General features: G+C 45.6%; 3 protein-coding genes across 4 annotated transcripts; 2 read left to right on the forward strand and 1 right to left on the reverse strand.

Annotated features, from left to right (window-relative positions):
* The first annotated feature begins 9,295 nt into the window (after positions 1–9,295).
* On the forward strand, positions 9,296–10,599 carry LOC100829502 (peroxidase P7). The gene is made up of 3 exons (XM_003571106.4): positions 9,296–9,520; positions 9,595–9,789; positions 9,857–10,599. Exons 1-3 carry the CDS (start codon positions 9,296–9,298, stop codon positions 10,409–10,411), a joined length of 975 nt encoding a protein of 324 aa, XP_003571154.1. The 3' UTR covers positions 10,412–10,599.
* A 1,447-nt stretch (positions 10,600–12,046) lies between these two features.
* LOC100840634 (peroxidase P7) lies at positions 12,047–13,730 on the forward strand. The gene has a single exon (XM_003571865.4). The coding sequence runs from the start codon at positions 12,438–12,440 to the stop codon at positions 13,440–13,442; it is 1,005 nt and encodes a 334-aa protein (XP_003571913.1). The 5' UTR covers positions 12,047–12,437; the 3' UTR covers positions 13,443–13,730.
* Positions 13,731–15,340: 1,610 nt separating this feature from the next.
* Positions 15,341–17,670, reverse strand: LOC100829809 (thermospermine synthase ACAULIS5). Of its 2 annotated transcripts, none has more exons than XM_014901380.2 (10): positions 17,395–17,670; positions 17,211–17,277; positions 17,010–17,104; positions 16,787–16,889; positions 16,597–16,685; positions 16,321–16,477; positions 16,129–16,204; positions 15,965–16,023; positions 15,716–15,856; positions 15,341–15,592 (listed from the first exon to the last, which is right to left on the reverse strand). In XM_014901380.2, exons 1-10 carry the CDS (start codon positions 17,565–17,567, stop codon positions 15,581–15,583), a joined length of 972 nt encoding a protein of 323 aa, XP_014756866.1. In that variant the 5' UTR covers positions 17,568–17,670; the 3' UTR covers positions 15,341–15,580. The 2 variants fall into 2 exon arrangements, with proteins under 2 accessions (XP_014756866.1, XP_003571155.1); XM_003571107.3 differs by having other exon boundaries at positions 15,344–15,592; positions 15,720–15,856.
* Positions 17,671–25,230: the final 7,560 nt, after the last annotated feature.

Here is a 25,230-nt window from a genome sequence, read left to right on the forward strand (position 1 = left end):
GAGTATTTCACTAGCTAAAAACACATAAAGGTTTTCACGTGCTACAGCAACACAGGCTCATATATTAGAAACAATCTGGCCGTTACAGGAGTCTCAACATCAAAGAAATCAACTAGCACCCGTACATAGAGTAAAGTTTCGTTATTACTGATGATATATTATTCCAGACCAGAGAATGAGGAGATATGAGGATTGAATCCTGTACTAGATATGAGTACGAGTCCGCAATATAACCTAGAAAGAAAAGCTGGGCTTTGGTTTTTTTAATGGGCTAAATAATGAAAAACAGATAATCCGAATTTGATACGCCGGATAATCAGGTTAATAATCCGTTATCTGCGGATAAAACCGATACCTTATCCTATTCCGATTCTGACTAAATTATCTGGTATCCACCGGATAAGAAAATTCATCTCCCATATCCGACCCGGATTCGGCCGGATATTATCCGATCCGGTTTCACCCATAATGCAGGAGAGGGAATTGAATATGAGGGATTGAGTGGAGGCAAGCTAGTGGCCAAGCCATGGCTGCTAAGGGCATCTTCAACAAAGGATACTACACAGGTACCAAGAAAATAGTAGCCAATATGGAAGAGAGAAGAACACCATAACTAAGTAGGGGTTACTTGAAGAAGTAACAGGTACTACACGGATATCAAGACAGAAAAGAAGATGACATGTGGGTCTATCAAGAAAAAGAAATGAATAAGAATAAAACATATTGAAAAAGGGAGAGAAGAAATTTAGTATCAAGCACGGCGAGGACCCATCGGTAGTGTCGAGTTAGCGATGGGAGTCACGCCTCGCGGGCACGGAAGTAAAGCCTCTATACATGTGAGAGAGCTATTTGAAATAGAGGAGTGGGCGTCGTGTCTTGATCGACTTGGCCACGGTAACAAGGGGGCACACAAAATAATAAGGAGTGTCGAAACACGCTAAGAAGCCAGATAATGTCATTTGAAAACCACGCCCCAGGGGCGTTGGTTTGTTGAAAACAAATCTACAAAAGCGACGATTATGTGCAACCATGTGGGAAAATATAATGGTTTGCCTAATTTACTCAACCACAATATGCGAAGCATGGCTTGTTGCGAGAGACACTACAACAAAACAGTGTTTAAGTAACATAATCATGTAACACATGAAAAAATGTGTTACAAAGGAAAATTGCAGTAACACATCACATGTGTTACAAAGCAGACAGTAACACATTTTAGTGAAGATAAAAAAATGTGTTGCTACAACATTTCTATTGTAACATAATTTTGTGTTGGTCAAAATGTGTTGTAAGCTATAGCTACAGTAACACATAATCATGTGTTGGTGCATGGTGTTACAAGCTATATGAATCAAGTGACAAACCAGAAATCTTGATTACATCACAAGCGATCACTCCGTATCACGGTCACGGAGGACAAATAGGGATGGTGTCCAATGAGCTCGAGTCGGTTGAATTCGGCTCAGCCTATAAGTACCGTGCGTATCAATAATCCAACAATCATATTGCCCAATTCCTTCACCGATAGCCTAATTGGTCCAAGTTTCAACCACGGGCTGATTTAATGCACTCAAAGTCTGCCAATGTGCTAATTTGAACATTTTTCATTGGTCTGGCCGAACTTTGTAACCAAAAAATGTTCTATCAAAAGTTTCAAATTTAGCTAAGATTAATTTATTTGAAAAAGTTTAATATCTTCAATCAAAGCTTACAATTTACTCCGTCGATTTTATTAAATTATGGATAAATTTTGCATCCAACCATTGTGCACAAAATCACAGATAATTTTTTTTTGTCCGAATTTGCACTCAACCATTCCGCTGTCTTCAAATCTACAGCCATGATGTGCATGAAATTTCATATGAACCAAATCTCACAATTTCCACAGAGTACAAATTAAGCTTCTAGTCCAAGTTTCAACCAGGCTGATTTAACACACTCGAAGTCTGTCAATGTGCTAATTTGAAGGCCGAACTTTGTAATAAAAAAATGTTCTAGCAAATTTTTCAAATTTAGATAAGATTAATTTATTTGAAATTTTTTAATATCTTCAATCAAAGCTTACAATTTACTCCGTCGATTTTATTAAATTATGGATAAATTTTGCATCCAACCATTGTGCACAAGATCATAGATATTTTTTTTTGTCTGAATTTGCACTCAACCATTCCGCTATCTTCAAATCTACAGCCATGATGTGCATGAAGTTTCATATGAACCAAATCTCACAATTTCCACAGAGTACAAAGCTTCTAAATTCCAAATTTTAGACAAACAGATCTGGACATGAAGTAGATAACTAACTACCTGCTGGTCCAGATGTCTAAATTACACAAATGTTAGCCTCATAAATTCTTTGGTTAGCCTTGTTAGCCCTGCTACTCCTAGTTTTTTCCCCAGTAGTTGGCTTTGCTACTGCGAGTTTGGCTGTTGTTTGGCCGACTAGTTAATTATTGGCTGCCCTGACGATTGACTTGCTAATGATAAGTTAGCTTCTGACAGATAGTAGTAATGCATGCGTGCTTGATTAATTTTGTTGGCACATGACATGTGATTTGATAAGTTAGCTTCTGACAGATAGTAGTAATGCAAGCACTAATTCTTATTGATCTAACTATTTTGTGCTATCATGTTTTGAGTTATATTTGGATTGCTCAGTCGCATGGGTTATGAAGTATTCAGACAATACGGTCAAGGTGAGATCATCTGAACTTTCCATCTTAACTGAAATGGGATATCTTATGTCTTTTCCTTGTTTGTAAAAGAGCTAAAAGCCTTTGCTTGCATTGCAGTCTATGTAGTGCTTTAGCAATTGCTAATTTTATGGCTTCTCACCTAAACTTTCCATCATCTTAACTGAAATGGGATATCTTATGCCTTTTCCTTGTCTGTAAAAGAGCTTAAAGCAATTGCTTACATTGCATTCTTTAGCAATTGCTAATTTTATGGCCATATGCTACTAGGTGGGCTCTGCTAATAAGTAGCCACAATGAGCTTTTGATCATGGCTCTATGTGCTTGTGCACAAGAGTGTTTGTGTATTTTATGATTGTGCAGGTGCTAGATAGAATAGCTCACCACTTGGGTCACGAGCATTTAGTACATGTAATACATGATTTTCTTTCCTGTTCTTGGTATCAATTCATCTCTATCAATTTCAGTCGCTTCTTCCCAACCTACAAGTGTTTGCTTCTGGACTGTTCTATGCTTCATAGTTTGTTAGCCAACTAGATTTTCCATAAATTTTGTGATCCGGTATAATTTCCTCTTCAAGGTCGTCACTACAATCGGCCTGCAATTGTAAATGTCATCACATTCTCACTTACATACCATGCATTTCAGTTTATGTTGTGTAATATTCTCACTTATGTTTTGCATGCTTCTCATGGGTGATCCTTTTCCGTTGCCAGGTGATATGATTTTTGGAAGATGGAAGATAAAAACGATGATGTGGACTTTGTTTTAATTTGTGCTAAATTTCTGTATTTTTGTTGTATGTATGATTTACCGTCTTGGTTTGTCATTGTGGTTGGTCAATAAATATTGAAAAATGTGTAATCGTTTTTCTGAGCATTTATACGAAGCTTGTGATGTACATATATGTAATTATTTCCATAATTCTTAAGAAAAATTGAACTGTTCGTGATTATGAAATGAATGTATGTAACCAGGCAAAAAATGTACCAAACAATTTATGACAATAGTTTCAAAAATATTTTACTGGAATGGTATTTTCATTAAAAATTGTAAAATGAACCTAGAATTCGTAATTAAATGGAATGGGCAAATACGCTGGATCAAATTGGCCATGGCCCAAAAGAAACGGGCTGGAATTTTGAGCTTGGCCCATTTAGCTATAAATGGCCCAAACTATTTGGGTTGGCTCATAGACGACTCTTGAGTGGCCTGATATTTGGTCAGAGTGGACCAAAACCCCATGTCGCTAGAACTAAAAAAAGTGTTGCTAGTTGTGTTATTCGTACTAGAAAATGTGTTACTGGCTATGTTGCTATATCTAAAAAATTGTGTTACTAAAACTAGGAAAAAATGTTGCTAGTTATGTTACAATAGCTGAAAAAAGGTGTTACTAGTTTTTTAAGTAACACATATAACAGGTGTTACTACAGCAAAGTTGTAACACGTTTTATTACATATAGTAACAAATATCGTGTGTTACACTATCCCAGCTCTTGCAACACCGCTTAAAGTAACACATAACAAATTGTGTTACTAGAGGCGCTTGCCAAAGGATAAAGCGAACCTTGTTGAATTTACATAACCTTTACTTAAGCCACCAGAAAAGTGCAGGTTTGGACATAGATATTTTTTCAAAGTTAACGCGATTGTAGTAAGGTAGCGGATGCCCTTCTGGCGTTTCGTGCGATGATGGTTCGCATCCCCCGAGCCGTATGGCCGGTTGTTAGCCTACCTTTGTCCATGACTTGTTGCCAGCGATCTTGCTAGGCACGTTCAGTGATGAATTTCAAAACAAAAGCTTAACAAAAATCAAAGCGCAAGTTCTAAACCTTGTGATAAGCTGCATTGCGTCTCTTTTTACCAAATGTTTGCCACATCGGTAGATTGCAAACCAAACCAGTGTCTCGTGCTGATGAACGGTGATGTTAACAGGGTTTTTTTTTTGAGAGGGTTAACAGGTTTTTTTAGGGAACGTCTAACAGGAAAGGGTTTATTTTGGGCCCAACTATTTTTATCAGTTAGCCTTCATGGGTCAAATGTCAGCCTGATGATACCACTGGAGCCACTGAGGTCTTCAATTCCAAACTGGGCAATCCGGTCCATCTCGGCGACACATGGCCCAAGTATCAGCCCCCGATGGAGCCAGCCAGGCCGGTGCCGAGCAACACTACAGGCAAGCCTATTTTCCACCCGTGCACCCTCGCTACGGATCCCGTAACTACCTCCACCACCACCCTCCACTCCCCTCACCCGTCCCATTGATGTGACGATGACACCTCCCTGCCGACCTGCGGTACAAACAGCCAGGAACGAACAGGTGGGTGGGTCAAGGTCATATGGCTGGTGCGTTGCCACTCTCGTCCATCCTCGCCACGCGCGGCAGGCAACCAGATCGTGCAAGAAAATTCAAGCTGTTGGGAAATGTAGTGAAATGGAAGGGCGGAGAGTTTTAGGGCGTATTTCGTTTGTGTCAAAATTTGTTGACGTCAAAATATTACTCAAGCTTTAGGGTGTATTTTAGGGTGTAGTGGAATGGAAGGTCAGAGTAGTCAACAGTTTCTTAGCTGGCCAAAATTGACAAGATTTGTGAAAAGATTGTGAGGTGCGCGGGTAAGATTTCATAAGCAACCAATTTTTTTCACCAATCAAGCAAACACCAAATATCTTACTAGGCTACCTAACTTTTTTGTAGAGCAAATAACATAGCCTTAGTTCCACCTTGCCAAAGAAGTTGTACCACGTTACAATGGTTTGTACATCTTTATCTTTACTCTAAAAAAGAACCGACTTGTTAATCCTCCGTTCACTCTACCAAGATTATTTTCTAGATAGTTAGTAAATTACCGTAATATCCACATATTATGTGGTAGATGCATGTACACGATCTTTTGATTATGGTTAACTGGATTGACGAATATTTTAAGAAAAAAATATTTATCACACAATTAGGAATTTTGAGGGTGTGTGCATTTAAACAGCTCCTGCAATACATATTTCTTATTCTGTAGCAATACACGTGCATTTAGCTAATTTGACCTAATAATTAGAGGAACAAAGAAACAGACAACATTGAGCCGCTCTCACTCACTCACTCGACATGCCATAAACCTTACGTGCATGTGTGGTGTGAATTGAGTTCGAAGAAATTTTGGGGTCATTACCTTATATGGTTTTTAGTTTTTTTGAAAATTAGGATAACCGGAGGATGTTATGGACGAGTAATCTGCTTCCCAACTTGCCCACGACCTAACTAATCTTCTATATCTAAGTAGGAGAAATCCACTACTTGATTTCTCTCAACATGCAAGCATGCCACATCATCACATCATTAATATGTTCACACATATTTAGTGAGAAACTCATATTTGTTGCACATGCATGCATGATATTTTCCATCATGCTATCCTCACCATGTGAAGAATCTATCATACAATTTTATTCTATGTTTTGAGTTTTGAATACTCTTTCGTTGCTACCCAATTTCACTCGTACATGTGAATAGCAAAAGCAGACCAATTTGGACACATTCCTTAGGAATCTATCATGCCAATTCCTATGAAACGAATACTACATATAGCTAAAAATCCTAAGAAATGAAATATTGTAGAAATCCTTTAAGAATCCTTCAAACCGAACTAGCCCTCAATGATCACGTGAATGATTATACGAGAGAGAAGGCCTTCGTTGCAAGGAGACGATCAATAACATCTCGTTTGGCACCCATCGTTTGGGCATAGAATTGTAGAATTTATTTTGAATTCCAAAAAACAACTTGTTTGGTTGGCACGGAATTAGCCACAGGAATTCAATCTCAAATTTCATGGAATCACTATAACTAGCCTTAATTCCTCTCTAAAAGCCATCATTTCTCTAGAATTGTCTATCACTCTTCAATTCCACGTGGTAGACAAACATGATTTTTTAACCCGGAATTCAAAGTCAACCAAATGAAATCCTATTAAAAATTTGATTTCATTTCCTTTTGATCAAGTGAAATGAACTCTTGGTTGCCAAACGAGCTGTAAGGGTTTTTGAGAGAGTCCTCATGTGATTGATTCTTCCTCGACTCATGGGCGACAAAAACAAAATCCATGCAGTTGCAACTCTAGTAACAGTGGCATCATACTACATCGTCGCCTTCATCGACGCCTCCGCAACCTCCATCGCAGGGCGCAGGCTGCTTCTTCTAACGTCTCATACATGTTATTCATCAGTCTGTTAGATTTGAATTTTGCCTTGTATTGATCATGCTAAATGTCATCTTACAATCTAGTATACCGTGTTACATTTCTAATTTGTATGGTCTAATCTGTTTTAGTTTACTTGCCATAATTATCAAGTTTAAATTCATAAAAACTAGTCAAAAGCCCGTGCGTTGCTACGGAAAATAAAATAGGAATACAAAAAATAAAATAACTGTAGCACCACCAAATTAAGAGTTAAAATGTGATCCAGTGCGGGTGGTTTCATATTTTTTTTTTAAATTTGTATACGATCTTATGGACTTTACATGCCTCTTGGCGATCCGTCGGCCGGTAGGCCTGTCTCTGTGTAGCGTCTAGACTCAAGAATATGTGCCTGCCGAAATCACAGGTCTACTTTGTGTGTGCGTATTCTTTGTTTGTGACTTCTGAGTTTTTATGTCCGCTGGTCTAGGCGTCTTATATGGGTCAAGTATTGACCAATCTCTTAAGCTTCGTTTGGATGTAGATGTTGAATTGAGATGAATACCTATATTCGTGGAAAACATAATTGGGCCTAAATTCTGTTTTTCTTATAAGGATGCACGTTGAATTGGCTTGTAGAATCCAAGTGTGACACCAGTTCCAATTCCAGTTTGGATGGAAAAAAAATTGAAATTGTATATTTATATGATTATGAAGCTTTTAGTTTGTTGTACATGTACCAAATGAAATTTTCACAACGTGTGCATATTGATGATTATGTTCGATATCAAAAGCCATTCCATCCTCATGGCCAATTTTTACAAAAAATAAAAAATAAAAAAAGCCAAGCCGTTACTGCTGTCATGCTGTGTACAGAAAGAGAAGCAAAAAAATAGCCTTCGATTACGATGGGAGGCGGCTCGTCGTACAGAGGGACGAGACGGGAGGCGGCTCCTGGGGGGAGAGGAGAGAGGGATGAGATGGCAGGCGACTCCAGGTGGAGGAGAAGGAGGATGTGCGGATGGTAAGGAGATAGGCGGCGGCCGGAGAAAAGGAAGGAGAAGGGCGGTGGCTTTGGCAAGGGACGAGTGGAGCAACGGTTGGGAAGGGGATGGAGATGGGTGGAGTCTAGGGACGGGATGGGGATGGGCAGCGGCTTGGGGGGGGGGGGACATGGGGGCGGCCGGAGGAGATGGGCAGCGGACAGCTCCTTCACGTTGCATCTGCCCTCCATGGTGGGCGCCGCCTTGAGTTGGAAATGAGGAGACGCATCATATTGAGAGTGTGACGGTGGAGAGAGAAGAGAGGGGGGAGGCTAAGGAAAGTCGCGGTGAAATTGGAGACTAATTCCATTGTTCAATCATTCAATTCCGATATCCCATTAATCACGTAATCAAACCGTGTTTCCTTTCGGGGCCGGCACAGTGGCACACTCGGCGAGGACGTCCGCCCAGGAGTTTCCGGCGACGGCCACAGGGTCGCTGGCGCGGCGCGGGTGGAGGAGGTGCAGGTGCGGCAGTGGCATGGGGAGGAAGATGGGCGGATGCGGAGGAGGATGATTTGGGTGAGGAGAGGAGCCATGAGGGGACACACGGAAGGGGGAGCCTTGTTGGTTGTTGCGGGCTACGAAGGGGAAGAAGCCCTTGTGCGGGCTAACTCGATGGAAATCGGATCGGATTGGACTCGCGAGAAGGGGAGGGGTGAGGACGTACGGCGATGTCCGTACCATCACCACCAACTCCAGTTTAATATATTGTTATAGATATATGTAACACGCGCAGTTTTTTTGCCAATCACAACTCTATAAAAATGTTTGTAAAATTTGAATTTGCTTACCAATTTTTTTTCAAAGATTCTTTAATTCTCTGTTTGTCAACTTTTTGGTACGAATATGTGAGAGAGATGAGATGACTCGTAATGACAAACAAAATTTTAATAATAAATAAAAAACCAATTAAACGTAATCTGGTAATTTTTCTTTTCAGATTTTAGCATGAGTAGGGCACCGACCAAACAGACCTTTGGTCCGCGTCTCGGCACAGTGCGCCGAACACAGCGTCCACTTTATCATTTGTACGTCCGTTTGCAGCAATTTTGTCAAGAAGCCTAACCCACTTGAAGGCAGACGCTGACCCTGGACCCAACCCAACCGGACGGGCCCGGGATGGCGAGATTCCGTCCCACGCGCGCACGCCAAACACAGTCGACCACAATAGTTCGATGCAGGCACCGAGAGAGCGCTACGTGCCACTCTACGCCAGTGCTCCCCCACTCCCACTTCAGGAGTCTGATGTGAAATTGTGAATTGTGATGGTACTGATTGTTACTATTGCGTCCTACCCGGTGTCGGGTTTCCTTCCCCCGATCGAGTGGTTGCCAAGCCATCTGCCATTAGCCCACGGTCGTGGCCCCCCCCCCCCCCCCCCCGTGGTCATGAGGCCGAGACCCGACCTCCTCCTGGCGTCGGCGGCGGTAATCGCGGTTGCTCTGCACGCGCTGGCCGGCGGATCCGCCGCGCAGCTCTCGGCGGGGTTCTACTCCGCGAGCTGCCCCACCGTGCACGGCGTCGTGCGGCAGGTCATGTCCCAGGCCGTCATGAACGACACGCGCAGCGGCGCCGCCATCCTCCGCCTCTTCTTCCACGACTGCTTCGTCAACGTACTCATCAAGCATTTGGCCAGTGCCTTTTTCTTGTGGCTTTATTGACCCTTTGATTGATTGACTGATTCCAGGGCTGCGACGCGTCGCTGCTTCTGGACGACACGGCCACGACGCCGGGGGAGAAGGGCGCCGGCCCGAACGCCGGCGGGTCGACCTTCGGCTTCGACGTGGTCGACAGCATCAAGACGCAGGTCGAGGCCGCCTGCCCCGGCGTCGTCTCCTGCGCCGACATCCTCGCCATCGCCGCGCGCGACAGCGTCAACCTGGTTAGCCAGCCTCTCTCTCCCCACAACCATTCTTGCCAGTGCATTATTAATTCTTGTGCAATGGCAGCTGGGCGGGCCGAGCTGGGCCGTGCCGCTGGGCCGGCGGGACGCGACGGCCCCGAACCCGTCGGGCGCGGCGACGGACCTGCCGGGCCCGGACTCGGACCTGGCCGCGCTCGTGGCGGCCTTCGCCGCCAAGGGCCTGACGTCGCGCGACCTGGCGGCGCTCTCGGGCGCGCACACGGTCGGCATGGCCCGCTGCGCGCACTTTCGGACGCACGTCTACTGCGACGACAACGTGAGCCCGGCGTTCGCGTCGCAGCAGCGGCAGGCGTGCCCGGCCTCCGGCGGCGACGCCAGCCTCGCGCCGCTCGACGCGCTCAGCCCCAACCAGTTCGACAACGGGTACTACCGGAGCCTCATGTCCGGCGCCGGCCTGCTGCGGTCCGACCAGGAGCTCTTCAACAACGGGGCCGTCGACTCCTTGGTGCGCCTGTACGGCTCCAACGCCAACGCCTTCTCCGCCGACTTCGCCGCGTCCATGATCACGCTCGGCAACATCAGCCCGTTGACCGGGTCCACCGGGGAGATCAGGCTCGACTGCAGGAAAGTGAATTCGTGATGAGCATAAGAAAGTAACATGTGGACGAAGCTTTAAATGTCGCTGTGTCAAGCAATTAGTGAATATATTGATTAAACTCTTGAAAGATGTCTAACATGGAACCAGTACTATTCATGACTTCGAAAATGTACTACGGAGTATACAACTTTACTAGCGATCAGATTCAATAGCGTGGAACTAAGCTTTAACATCAGTTGGCGATGTCCGTAACTGACTCCGTGGCGCTTTCCGTGATGGAATATCGCCTTGGGTCGTTTTGCTCTCATGCTCCAAATTTTTTGATGGATGGAAGCATAGGGTGGGACGAACATCCGGCCGAACGGATACGTCTTGACCGTCGAGCATGACGTGGGCTTTTCTGAATTTTTAATGGTTCCGAAAGGGACTTATCAACTACTAGTAGCAAATCCGCCCAAGTTGTCCGCAGTTCTAGCAGTGCTGTGCAACCGGGCCAGGATATACATGCAGATGGTTGTATTACGATTGGTTCCCGGTATATGGACGATGGATTGTGCAATCCTCGTTGGTCCATCTCTTGTCCATAACCATAAAGATTCTGTGTGGATGGATGGCCAGAAAGAGTGTGCCGTTATTTTGAGGGTAGTTGGTCCCAACTCCGCAGTGAGGCCCATGGTTTGGGCATAAACCTAGGTAAATGCACCATTAGTCTATTAACTTGACACGTATGTGCAGATTAGTCACCATACTTAAAAATGCTAAATTCAAGTGTTAAATTGTAATTTACATTTATGATATACATTTAAATCACATAATTAAATTGCATATTAATAACAATAACTAGTCTATTAATTGTTTCCCGCGGAACAAAAATCTAGTGTATTGAGAGTAAAAGCAAATGAAATAAGCCTGGAACGAAACCGAAGGAGTGGTATGGGACGGAAGTTCCGCACCTGAACATCCGACCGCCTGAGAAGGGGACGCCAGAAATTGAGCAGTGGGTTTCCGGCCGTTGTACTGTTTGGGCGACCTGTTGTTCACTGGCCAGCGTCAGCTGAACACAACACCTATATCGTAACGCTGGCTCTCGCCGCAATGGACACGTTGACTGAAACATGTACGTGTCGCGCGCGGTGCAGCGCTTTGAGGCTGTGGCTAGCGCACGACATGTAGTATCGGTGCGATCTACTACAAGGTTGGGTCGACCGCTAGGCGCTAGCAGCGGCACTTGGCTTGCACGGCCGCGCGCCAGTGCTAGACAGCCGTGCCGTGCCGCTGATCACAGCTATGGCTAGTATCCGCCCGTGGCCACGCATTAACTGTCGGATCCGGTTCCACATTCGACTCCCCGTTACATCAGCCGCGCCCGCGCGCGGCGCGGGAGGAAGCTTCCGCTCGATCTCGAACGGCAACTGTAGCTAGCGTCCCCGCCAACTCGATCCCACACTGCGCCGTTGCATGGGCAGGTACCGACACGCGCAACTGCGAGCAAACGGTGCCGCGTGAAGGAACATGTCCACTTACGAAGAACCTGTGTGACATTCGACAGGCTAGCATACCCTGTCCCGAAGCCCCGGCCGGTTACCCTGTGCACAGCAAGGACGCACCACAAGCGAAGCAGAGCACAAGGACGCACCACAAGCGAGCAGAGGAATGGTATACTCCAGCAAGCAAAAGCAACAGTATCCTAATCCTACTATTACCACCGCTCCTTTTCATGTGTCCAGCTCTTCTCTTCTCTTCCCTTTTTGTTTGAAGTGACTGCTCTTCAGCTCTTCTCTTCCCAGGAGGCCAGGACCGTCGGCTGGCTCGATCGTGACGCCCGCGCCAGCTAGACGTGGTCAGCTTTCAGTCCACAACTCTGCCCATTCCGCGTGCAACAGTCAACCGACCACGGCCAGCCAGCTTTCGCCTCATATGATCTCCCATTAATGCCCAAGCACTACAAAAACCCGCCACCTTTGCCGCCAGTTCCCCTCCTCCTATCTCAGGCACTCCAGCAGTCAGCACACCATCTCTGAGTCTAACATTAACGAAGCTGCAAATAAAGAAGCTCACTCGATCGACCATGGCCGCCTTCGTCATTTCTTCGGCGAGGATCTCCACGCTCGCGGTTGCTCTCCTCGTCGCCACCACGATCTCCTGCCGAGGCGCCGGAGTCGCGGCGGCCACACTGTCGAACAAGTACTACGACAAGACGTGCCCGGGGCTGCAGCCCATCGTGCGGTCGGCGATGGCGCAGGCGGTGGCCGCGGATCCCCGCACGGGCGCCTCCGTGCTCCGGCTCTTCTTCCACGACTGCTTCGTCAACGGCTGCGACGGCTCCGTGCTCCTGGACGACGCGCCGCCGGGGTTCACGGGCGAGAAGGGCGCCGGGCCGAACCTGGGCTCCGCGCGGGGCTTCGAGGCCGTGGACGCGGCCAAGGCGCAGGCCGAGGCGGCCTGCAACGCCACCGTGTCCTGCGCGGACGTGCTCGCGCTGGCAGCCCGCGACGCCGTGGGCCTGCTCGGCGGGCCGGCGTGGGCCGTCAAGCTGGGCCGGAAGGACTCGCGCACCGCGAGCCAGGCCGCGGCCAACGCCAACCTTCCCGGGCCTGGGTCCGGCCTATCCTCGCTGCTGGCCTCGTTCGCGGCCAAGGGGCTGTCGGCGCGGGACATGACGGCGCTGTCCGGCGCGCACACGGTGGGGCGCGCGCGGTGCCTGACGTTCCGGGCCCGCGTCAACGGCGGGGACGCCGGCGTCAATGCCACCTTCGCGGCGCGGATCCGGCAGGGATGCCCGGCGACCAACGGCGTTGGGGACAGCAGCCTGGCGCCGCTGGACGGGGAGACGCCGGACGCGTTCGACAACGGGTACTTCCGGGGTCTCCTGCAGCAGCGCGGGCTGCTGCACTCGGACCAGGAGCTCTTCAGCGGCGGCGGCGGGTCGCAGGACTCGCTGGTGCGCAAGTACGCCGGCAACGCGGGCATGTTCGCGAGCGACTTCGCCAGGGCGATGGTTAAGATGGGCGGCCTTGAGCCCGCGGCCGGGACGCCGCTGGAAGTCAGGATCAACTGTCGGAAGCCCAACTAGGTGGAGTAGCTACGTAGGTTTGCACCGTTGATTGACATGTAAATATTTAGTATGCAAAAGGACACGATCGAGAGTAACACATACTCGATATTCATTTTTGTCGATACATCCAGATCCAGGAAAGAAATTTGCAATTGCCGATCATTTGTCAGATAAAGACATACTCAGAACGTACATTTCACAGATGGAGCTCACATTAGATATATGGTTTTGCTATTGAGAAGCTGCATGTCCTTTTTGTTAGAGATTTTAATCAACCATAACAAATGGGAGAGGGAGTTAGGAATAGGACGAGCCTCAGATCTTAATCCAACCGATTTGACACGTCAACTGAGATTTAATACTTTTTGCACATTTGAGATTTTACACCCGCTGATCACCAAAAGGACACTATTATTTTCATGTCTGTCATGTCAGACATTGTAGATACAACTCACTAGCAAAGTATGGAGTATGATTAAACTTCACCCTCGTGTCACTCCACCTAATGGGCTTTTGATGCTTTTCAGAAATTTAATTTAGATCACAACGAACACGGGGCGAGATATGTCCGAATGCTCTACCGCGAATACACTATAGGGGCTTACAGTTTATGGTAATGAAAAAAAAGTAATAAGAAAAATCATAAAAGTGATACAAATCCAGGTGCAAAACAGATGAATTCAAAAATGAGGTCCGACTCAAGTGTAAAACTCCTATATTTTTCCTTGAAAGAGACAACAAGGAAACTTTTCTCTATTTATCTTATGATCTATTCCTATGAAACACATGAACAGTATCATCAAAGGAAAAATAACTATTTCTATAATTTTCCTCATTTTTGGAGTGAAACCATAAACCAGCTAAGGAAATCTCCAACACTACCACCCATTTGGACCGGATTGGTCCGTTTCGGTCGATGCAGACCAAATGCATGCCCAACCCAACGACCTATTTTGGCGGCCGTCACTATTCTGTTTGGCGTGACTCATTTTCCAACTCAAAATTGATCCAGGTTTGGGCGTGGACAGACAACATCTTTGCACTACGCTTGTCCTCTTTTTGCTTCCTTTTTCTCTCTTGGCCCATTTGTCTGTGACCAAAATTAAATGACAAAACAGACAAAATATGTAACCGTGTTGGGGACACCAACAGATCCAAACGGACACAGGCCGGACAAAAACCTCTGAAATGTGGACCAAAACGGACACCTTGTGTCCGATTTGGGCGGCTGCGCTGGACCTGCGATGTATTGGTCCCAAACGCAGGACCTGCGACTTGCAGGGTGTGGTCCATGGACCGCCCTGCGACTTTGACCATAGCCCATATACATCTGTGTTTTCAGCCCAAAAAAAGGAAAACCAAGGCTGAGTGAGTACCGACCAGCCCAGCCCATCTCCTCGGCTCCTCTTGGATCATCTCTTCGTCTCCTCGTTCGTTCTTTTGTTGCGTACGCATCTAGCCGCATAGCGATCGAGAGCAGAAACCAGATCTCGCCGCCTAGCGGTTACGCTGTCGACTAGCGATCATGATGCAGAACGAAGTTAGAAGAGCTCGCAGCCGCAATCTGCGCAGATACGCAGAGGACACGTCCGGTTGCCGGCACGCGGCAGACGACGAACATATGCCACGGACGGCCTGAATCAAGTCAAGGTTTGCTCTGTTGCAAAATTGTTCCAATGCTGAATTTCTTTTTCTGAAACATTCAAATTCCTCTGTTGGAAAACTCAATATTTATAATGTTTGATGTTGGCAATTTATATTTTATATTTGGGGTAAAAACCCTAGATACGCCATTGGCTAGCGAGCTGGTAATAGAATTAGTCCGGCACGCGACGCAAGCTCCAGCAAGCCGTGATTTCGAACTGAGATAGTATACATTTGATTATTTGAACACACTACACTGCGACAGCACGCACTGATGAAATTCGCATAAAATATATATCAAATTTATTCGTTTGAATTTCTTTTTGTTGTCAACGTTCTCACAGGAAATAAAAACACGAAAACCACTTCTTCACAAGTTTTATGTCGATCATCATATCACAATTTCCATTCATTGCTCTGCTCGTGTCCCGGTGGTTTCAGTCAAGTACAAGGCGCCGTCGATCCCGTGTCCGTGGACGAACCTCGCATCGTCCTCCGTGTACACGTGCGTCTCATTCAACAGCCTGCAATTTTGGCCCCGGAAAAGAAGATTCACGCACCGATATTCAGAAAGAAATTTGTTTGATTTAGCCGCGACGAACGAAGTACTCAATGAAATTCAGAAAGGAGATGGGCTGCGAGGAGACCGACGAGAGGCGGACACTCTTGTTCAGAGTGGTGGAAGATATCAGGAAGTCCCCGCTCAGGTACTCCAGCTCCCCGTGGATCCTGTCCTTGATCCTCTCGTCGATCTGCTGGGCAGTCAGGGTGAACGGATGATCTGAGGCCTATACATATTGGCATTTGGCAACGAAAATAGATGCACCAGGTGTCAATTTTGATTGTAGTTTTCAGTCCCAAATTAATGAAGCAAGCAATTAAGGCGGCTTCCCTACCATGACCCAGCCCCAAGTGTCAGCAAACGATGGCACATGAGCAGTGTAGGCTTTGACATCTGCGAGTCAACATTAAGCTAGTTAATTACTACCGCAGGTTATCGGAACACAATACTCCGACAAATCAGAAGAACTGTGATTTATTTATACAAGTAAGTACTCACGCTTGAAGACATGCCTAAGGGTGTTGTAGATGGACGAGAAGACCTCCTTGTGCGTCAGAACGCCGGCTGGTCCAGCCTGTGTTGAATACAGTACAGTCATCCAAGTAAGAGATCGAAACGACGCCCAACAATCAAAAGCGAAAGAAAACTCCCCATTTCTCGACCGGAAGTACTGGGGAGAAATTTTTTTGCCTGCGTGACGAAAATGCCGCGGTCGTGGAGCTTGGGCTTGACAACGAGCTCGTAAAAGGACTTGGTGTAGAGCTGGTAGCAGGGGCCTCCCTCCACAGGATCCGCAAGGTCTCCCACTATCACGTCGAACTTCTCCCGGCTCTTCTCCAGCTCAGCCCTGCAGCACGTTCAAAGAAGAATCGGCTAATTAAAATGACACAAATTACTCCTAGTTCCAACAAACTCCATCCGTGTAAGATCCTAAATTCTTGATTCAAATTTAGTACTAGCACGTGCCTGGCGTCGTTGATGACGAGGCAGAGCTTATCGCTGGCGAAGGCGTCCCGGTTCACGCTCAGGTACGCGCGGCAGAAGCCCACCACCTCCTGCTCGATCAATCGGTCGGTATTCCACGTCACGGATTTAAGAACCTAGTACGATCCAATTATTGAATGCGTATGTATGCAGTTTAGGGTCATATGCGAACCTCATCGATGTCGCACATGACCACACTCTCCACGGTCCTGTGCCTCAGCGCTTCCCTCGCCGCTGAGCCCTCGCCGCCCCCCATGATGAACACCGTCTTTGGGCTGCAACGGTTTTTACAGAGGAGCAGATCCCAAATTGAACAGTTTTACATGAAACTTCTGCTTTCAGAATGAGTGCCCTGATCTTGCGAGGATATATAAGACGGAGGATTATTTGCTCACTTGTGGTGGAAGAGAAGCGGCGGGTGTATCAGTGACTCGTGGTAGATGAACTCATCCACCTCCGAGCTCTGCATCTTCCCGTCGATTATCAAAGCCTAGTGGAACAACAGGGAGACAGATAACACTTGAAGAGAACTCAGAGGTGATGTGACGCAGAGAATCAAGAAGAAAAAATGGATGAAGATATCTCTACATACGTACCTTCCCAAAATGCTTCGTGTCAACAAGAGCAATCTCCTGGAACTTGCTTGTCCCTTGGTGCAGAATACTGAATTTCAAGCACAGAAAGATCGGTACTCTTAGCCAGGAAATTTAAAAACATTTTATGTTCGAAAAGGAAACAAAACTAAGGAATAATCCATTCTCTGTGCATCAACATTTCTACCTGTTCAAGGCGAAGCAGAACTTGAGGTCGTCGTTGATTTCCTCCTCGAACCACTTGTTGATCTCCTCGTGATCTCCCTTCTGCTGCTGCTTTGCCGCGGCCGCCTTGTCGTACCCATTCGTGTCAAACCCGTTCATCTCGCGAACTATACCTTCCTGCACAGCACCAACCATCCTGCGCACACGCCGCGGCAACTAAAATACACACACCTGAAGACTACAACGCGAAAGGAGAGCCAAATTAACTGGCGGCTCTGCTGTGTAAGCTGTGGGTGCAGCTGGTAAATGCCGACGGGTTCCGGGCGCTTATATATAGGCGACGCTGAGTGCGCGCGCCGTTGGCGTCGTGGCCTCGTGGGGGGGAAGCGGACACCGGGCAGGCGGTGGGGGGATTTGGAACGATCGAGCGTATGCCATAGTGCTGTGTTGGCATGCAGCATGATGAAGACAGGAGTGACTAGTGAGTAGATCTTCTGCAGCGGTTCTCACTTCTTGCTGGCTAGCTCCTGTAGTAAATTATGGAGCAGGAACATCCTTTTTTTTTGGAAGGCTAAGATTTCTGCTTTCAGTAAGAGGAAAAAGGAGGCTCATATGGCGGGGCAACAAGCGTTCTAATCATCTGAATTGCTATTTCTAAATCAACTAAAAGCTAGTTACTCTGTTCAATAGTTCTTGTCTCAAATTTGATCAAAAATTGATGTATCTGTTTCTAAAAAGTGTATAGATACATGTAATATTTCGACAAAAATTATAAAACAGAGTGAGTATTTCTAAGTGTAACTACTTAAGGTTTTGTTCGAAAAACATAAATGCTTAACATCATTAACATTAGAAATAATAAACAAATTGCCCGACCTAAAATAATTAATTTTCAAAGAACCACGGTTTTTTATTCACCGAGCCCCACTTTTATAGTTTGCTCGCAGAACCACACATTTCGGGTGACTGTCTCAACTAGTCCAAAACACGGGTTTAAACACGTTTGACAGGTGCTACGACAGACATGAAAATGCGCACAGCGTAGTATGTCGAACTGGTGGAAAGAGTAAAATACACCACTAGTCCATGAACTCGGCAAAAACGAACACTTTAGCCCATGAACTTGATAAACGCACACTTAAACCTCTAAACTGAAATTATCGTGTCACTTTTAGTCCAAAAACGGTTCAGCGAGGGTTAAACCCCTAAACGCACACTTAAACGCCATGTCAGCTTCGGCGAGGACCGCGGGCTGCTACTCGATTTTCTTAAGATTTTTTTTGCAAAAATCACTATGCCCGAGCCGCCCGCGAGGGGCAAGGCGGCCGTGCCCAGACGGGAATCTTAGGACCCCGAGAACCACGTCGTTGCTATCAAATTGACGAGAGGACGCCGGTGAAGGAGTCGTCGAAGCCGATGTGACGGCCACGTGGTGTGTTTAAGTTTTGCTGAACCGTTTTTGGACTAAAGTGACACAGAGTAAAATACATCACTAGTCCATGAACTAAACAAAAATAAACACTTTAATCCACAGACTCAAAAAACGCACGTTTAAACCCCTAAACCATAACATGCAGTGCAGGTCACAGAGGCTCAGTTTTCATCGACGCAGTTCCAGGGTGGTGGTTCAGCATGCGCGCATAAGAACCAAGCCAAGTGCTACGTGCATGCAAAACCTGCATAGAAATTGAGAGCGAAGGAAAAAGGGCACTCGCAAAAAAATGGTTCCCTTTCTGAAAACAGTACACCGAATCAAGACGCACGGGGTTCGCACGCTTCTTCGAGCAGCGGGACTGAGCAAAGGGATTCACGCATCGCTGGGAAGGAAAGGTTGGATATGTCAACAACTGCTGGCTCATGTAGCGTCCGTGTTAATCTGTTATACTCCTCCGGTCCCACGTGACTTTCTATTACATGTCTCTGGACGTATTTTAGTATATAAATACGTCCATGTTTTGATAAATTTGAGATATCTGGACGTATTTTAATATATAAATATGTTCATATTTAAACAAATTTGAGTGGAAGGAGTACAAATTTGGACCGCCAAAATTATCACTGGCTGCTGGCTCACCTGGCATGTTCATTTTGGTCTTGCTGTTCCGAGTGACCGGGCAGTATTAACCCCTTAAATCCCTAATCAGGTCAAAGCCTTTGCCGCATTGCCATCATGATTGTGAGTCACCCCACTCCACATTCAGTGCTTCATAGCAAAACACCGTTTTAACAGCACCAAACCGAAGCGATTATGCCGGCCATAACCACAATGCTAGTTGGACGCATGCAGCAACCCATTAATTCTATTTTTTTTCCTGGTGCATGCTCGCCTGATCCATACATGCCTGGAGTGGAGTACGAACTTGCTAGTGCCAAAATCCGGGACCTAAAAGAACGATCAAGCCTTGTGCCCTTGTGGCACGATGGAGAGATTAGCTCTTCGTGGGCTGCTCCTGGAGGGAGCGCCGCTATGATCACGCCCTGTCCTGTGTGTCGACGGCTTGTCGCGCAGTGTTCTTTGCCGCTGTGCGCCGCCAGATGGCACCCGTCATTCGATGGCCGGCCGGCACGCCCGTGCATGATGACGCTAGCTCTTCTTTTGGCCCGCGGATTGTTCGTGGGGCACCAGGTGAAAGTTCTACGGCCCCGCGCGGGCGCGCAGTGCACTTGAGCTTTTCTCGTGACCGTCGTTGTCCTCCCGTAGTAATATTTTGTATTTCTCGATGTTTCATTTCGTCTGGTTCTATTAAAAATTTGGATTTGCTGGTTTACTAAATAGAGAAAAAATATTGTCTCACAAAAATGGTCATTTAATTTATCTTTCTTGTATACTCCCTCCGATCCTAAATTGTTGTCGAAATATTACATGTATCTAGACGCTTTTTAAGAATAGATACATCATATTTGGACAAATTTGAGTCAAGAATTTAAAATCAGAGAGAGTACTTTTCATCCGTCAACGGCTGAAACCAGGTACCGATGGCCCCCGAGTGGTATTAATGCAACCATGTTATGGTTTCGGCACCCGGCATGCCATACTGGCTCTGAACTCACCTTTTCTTTTCTATTTTCGGAAAGGAGGTCGAAGTTGAAAGCATGGTCTTTTCATCAAAATGATGCACACAATCATATTTTATTCATTTATTAACAAGCCTGATAAAATAAATACATCGATCAAAACAATGCTAAAACCACCAGCATATATCTACAATCCTGATGAAGAAAGTGGCCATTATCAGGGTCAAGTGTCCTGACCACGTACCACCGCTCAACATCGAAATCCGTAGACTGCACTTGACACAACTGATCTGGCAAATCCGCAGCGTGTGCCACTGCCCACGCTCAAGAATCAATTCCATGCCATCGGCCCCGAACTCACTGGCTGGACAACAATTACGACAACGACATGGCAAGTCTGAGGCCAACATGCAATGCCATGCAACATGGCAAGTCCAGGATCAAACCGCTGGTACCGCCTCACCTGGTGTAGGGAACTATTGATATCCGATTTTGGCACTTGGGTCATGAATAGTATAAATAAAAAGTTAATAAAGGGGCCATTTGCATACTTTTCTCTACTAAATACTCCGTATGACGATGGATTGGAATTTCGAAGTAACTCCCTCTGCGGCTACAGAATATTATTGTCTTCTAGTTAAATATTTGTGCGTTGCTTCTAATAAAAAACAAATTAAACTACTTCTTATAGATATATTAGACTAAAAACTAGTATTATTGTATATTTGTGTCATCTGCTAATAATGCTATCTAACTTTGTTGACGAACATCATTCTCATCTCGGTATTTTGGAATAGAATTATCATTTGCACTAGGCGGTGAAAACTTTTTTATGGTACGATTGGCTTTTTTGTTATAGGAGTAAAGATATGTTACTAAATTTCCCGCAAAAAAAATATGTTACTAAAAATTCACCTCTTATCCCAGTCTGGCAATCTTTGAATATTACGGTGTACGTGGATAAGCAGAAGATAACCTCTCTGTTCACTTTTGCGATGAAATTAACTGGGATCTTGCTACAGTGATCTACTCATGACATGTATCCCAGTTTCGATGCTATTAACCGTAATCTAGGATATACCATGTTCCAACACAGTGAAAGGACGGTCACGGGCAACAGGACATTTACCGTAAGATGATTGATAATAGCTTCAGTTAAAGCTAACTTTACACACATGTCCACATCAGAATAGGATGGCCAGTGACGCATTCAAGGATGGCGACAAGTAGGAGCGATTTTATAGTTGGCATCGAAGCAATTTCGCCTCCTCTGGCCACTGATTCCTAAAGGCCCCGCAGCAGCAACAGTTTAGCCCATAAAGCACAGCCTGGCAGGCCCATAGAAAAACGTACAGGCCCATCGCACAGATCGTTTGTTCCTTGGGCTGGCAAATTGGCAATTGATCGCTACTTCACGCCACACATTTCGACTGCGCATATTTCGACTGTTTTGACCATTTGGAGATGGCAATATTTACTATCCCCGTCTTTGACTTTTTAGCGAAAGCACGGACTTTGTTGACTGATAGATAGAGGTACATTATACTCGTTCTAGGACTAGCAGAGCCAAACAAAACGATCCGGTTGTAAAGACAAAGCACTCTTAACAAGGTTGTGGATGCCCTTCCTTGATTTTCTTCCTTCTTGGACAAAAATAACATCTTGAAACTCCAAACTTCGCACCCCAATCTCACGTATAATGGCATTGCACAAACATTGTCATCAGCATCCTTTGATGACGCCCTTGATGACTACCGTCGTATCTGAAGCAATACAGAGTTTCTGAACATGAAGGTGTTGACAACCCGGTGAAGACAGCAATGGGGGCAATGTCATCAGGGGGCAAGTGGGCGACGACCAGGGCCTAGCGTTGGGAGGTAGTGGACAGCAGGTGTGCATGTGCCGCCATGTTTCTTTTTTTTTTTTTTTGAGCGAAGCCACGCGCACCTAGTTGTGCAGGTGTGCATGTACCGCCACCCCCCTGCTGGTATCCTGAAGTCCTACTCAAGAGATGGGGAATGCAGAAACGTAGGATAGTTATTTGGATGGGCTGAACTTAATAACGGATAATTCCGAACTAGTTTGGACGGATTTTTTTTTTCCGAAATGGAGGGTATACCTCCGACCTCTTCAATCGATGAACACAACCATGTTTGGATGGATATCCGCTTAAAGTACAGATAATCCGGTATCCCGATAATATGGGTTCTGTATCCTATTTTGAATCCGGCTAAACTATCTATTCGTTTTCATACCCATCCAGTAGACGAATTCATCTCGTGCGTAGATCCGTTCCACTGGATTCATATGAAAATTACCAAAATGGGCCATCGGCAGAGACATTGCTTCAGCCTTTCATTCTTTTGCTTTACCAGCATGGATGGTTGTGTGCCCTTGGGCCATGGCACACGCAAGCCAGCCGTCCATACATTTCGTGCCGAAAAAATTAGTAAAAGAAACATATCCACTTCCGTACCTCTAGCTTTGAGCATATTATACAATGCAAGAAAATACAATAGAAGAGCCGAAGAAGATAGGCTAGAATAGGGTGCAAACGAGATCTCGCGAAAAGCCCGCTTCTAGTTCGTACCGTAAAAGAGCTCTCTCATAATTTTTTTCTTTTCGTTTTGTTTCCTCCAAACCGAATAAGCCCGGAATAAAAAAGCAAGAGGAGGAGGGAGAATCTGGTAAACAAAAATTCTGTGGTTTGGCACACTGAGAAAATAGTAAAGTGTTGATTAACAAATCTGTTTAAAATTTAAATCCCATGAGCCAAATATCTCGGATAAGTTCTGCCACACCATCCAGCCACGAACTTACAAAACTCAATACGTATGCAACAGTACCGCATGCGGGCCACATCAGAAAACACAATATGTAGTTTAAGAACTGGAGTTCGTTAATTCTATACACGTCAGATCGATATGATATTCAACTTATTTGCAGCAGACAGATGCATGCATCCTATATCGAACTCGTAACAGGACAGAAATGGATAGACACTAGGAGGTACGGAACGCGTAAACATCTGCGAATTGAGTGCGAACTAACGGACACGATCTCCAGCTGGAAAGGAGAGCTACCTCTCCTGTCCGTGCCACTGGCTCAGAAGGAGACGATCGCGCCTGCCCATCCGATCGATCTCCATCGAATTATTTGTAACTAATCGGAAACGGCCGAGCTGGCCGGCCAATACGTGCAGACATAGCTCGCCTCTAGCTATAAACCAAAGCAAGCTAGTTAATGGGTGATGGAGAAGGGGAGCAACAATACAATACACGATACAGTTTGGAGTAGGACCTGCTGTGGACATTCGTCGCATCTCTGACGACTATTCTGGCTGCGATAGGCGGTGTCCTTTGGACAACCACCGGATCGGAGATGGATTTTGCGATACATTCGTGTGATCGGTGAGTGCGCCTAGAGCTCCCAATCGCCATACAAACTGAAGTAACGCGATTGAAAAATAAATAAGCCGTGTGCCTTTTGTGCAACCGTGTGTGATATTAAAATGAGCACACACCGTTAGAAATTGCAACCATGCCTCGTATGGGGATCGACTTAGTCTTGATTAATTCCGTTCTTACTACCCTGCCAATGTTCATGTTGTCTTTAGGGTACGAAAAAGACTGGACTTCTTCTTTTTGTTGTTGGCAAAGCAATGAACAAAATTGTAAACATTGCCTCACTAAATGGGATATTATCCGCTTACGTAACGAAAAGGGGGTTTGGGGGTCGAGGTTTTGGATAATAAAAATAAGTCTCAGCAAATTGTTGTTTAAACTTTATAATGAGGAAGGTTTGTGACAAGAGTTGCTACGGAATAACTATCTTTGTTCTAAACTTTGTCTCAGATTACAGTGAGACCTCTTGACTCTCCCTTTTGGAAAGGTCTCATGTGTGTCAAAGAAGCTTTTTATCCAAATGTTTTTTTTGTAGGTAATGGGTTAATATTCGGTTTTGGGAAGATGCATGGCACGTTGCCCTACGGTACCCATCTCTCTTAAAATGGACGGATTGGTCGCATTTAGTCTGATGTTTAATGAGGGTTAACCTCTCTGCTGAGTTGGATGTTTTCTCATGGAAGCCGACCAGCTCTAGCATGTTTTCAGTTAAATCTATTATGAGGACCTGTTGAATGGCCACACTAGATTTTTCTGTGTGGAAACTTAAGATACCTTTGAAGATAAATATTTTTATGTGATTCTTAATAAAAGAGTTTTATTGACCAAAGATAATCTGATTAGGCGAAAATGGGTGGGCTGCAAGTTATGTTGTTTTTGTTATCATGAAGAGACAACTTATCATTTGTTCATGTCTTGTCCATTGGCTCGTTGCGTTTCGCGTATCATTCACATTTCTTTTAATCTACCTCCACCAACCAATATCACAAATATGTTTGAGAATTGTTTGATTGGAGTGAACAAGACAACGAAAGCTCACATTCGTGTTGAGGTTTTAGCTTTATGTTGGGCTATTTCGAATTGTGGAAATGATTTAGTTTATAACAAGACTGAAGTTGTTCATTTCTTGCAGGTTATTCACAAGGTTACGCATTGGATACGTTTATGGTTCTACCTACTTCGCATGGATCAGCGGGAATCTATGACCTTTGGGTGCAACCGACTGCAGACGGTTGCACGGGCTTTGTTCAACCAAGGTGGATGACGGTCCACTAATAGAATCAACAATGTTTAGCCTTTTCATGATGCTCTTTTTCCGTTGACTGACTTTTGTATCAACGTTGTGTGATCCTTGAACTATACAATGGATACTTTCAAACACTGCAATAAAATAGTTGTGTTCATCGATCGATGCAAAGACCGAGGAGTCTCTCTTTTTT

Source organism: Brachypodium distachyon, chromosome 3 (genome assembly GCF_000005505.3).
Source record: "Brachypodium distachyon strain Bd21 chromosome 3, Brachypodium_distachyon_v3.0, whole genome shotgun sequence".
NCBI classification, from domain to species: domain Eukaryota; kingdom Viridiplantae; phylum Streptophyta; class Magnoliopsida; order Poales; family Poaceae; genus Brachypodium; species Brachypodium distachyon.

What these genes read in the sequence shown, in the direction of transcription:
- LOC100829502 (XM_003571106.4), top strand. Translation starts at nt 9,296, where the DNA reads ATGAGGCCGAGACCCGACCTCCTCCTGGCGTCGGCGGCGGTAATCGCG. An exon ending in TCCACGACTGCTTCGTCAAC is followed by an intron (nt 9,521 to 9,594) that starts GTACTCATCAAG and finishes GACTGATTCCAG; the next exon opens with GGCTGCGACGCGTCGCTGCT. An exon ending in CGCGCGACAGCGTCAACCTG is followed by an intron (nt 9,790 to 9,856) that starts GTTAGCCAGCCT and finishes GTGCAATGGCAG; the next exon opens with CTGGGCGGGCCGAGCTGGGC.
- LOC100840634 (XM_003571865.4), top strand. Translation starts at nt 12,438, where the DNA reads ATGGCCGCCTTCGTCATTTCTTCGGCGAGGATCTCCACGCTCGCGGTT.
- LOC100829809 (XM_003571107.3), bottom strand. Translation starts at nt 17,567, where the DNA reads ATGGTTGGTGCTGTGCAGGAAGGTATAGTTCGCGAGATGAACGGGTTT. An exon ending in CTCGTCATCAACGACGCCAG is followed by an intron (nt 16,478 to 16,596) that starts GCACGTGCTAGT and finishes AACGTGCTGCAG; the next exon opens with GGCTGAGCTGGAGAAGAGCC. An exon ending in GCGGCATTTTCGTCACGCAG is followed by an intron (nt 16,205 to 16,320) that starts GCAAAAAAATTT and finishes TATTCAACACAG; the next exon opens with GCTGGACCAGCCGGCGTTCT.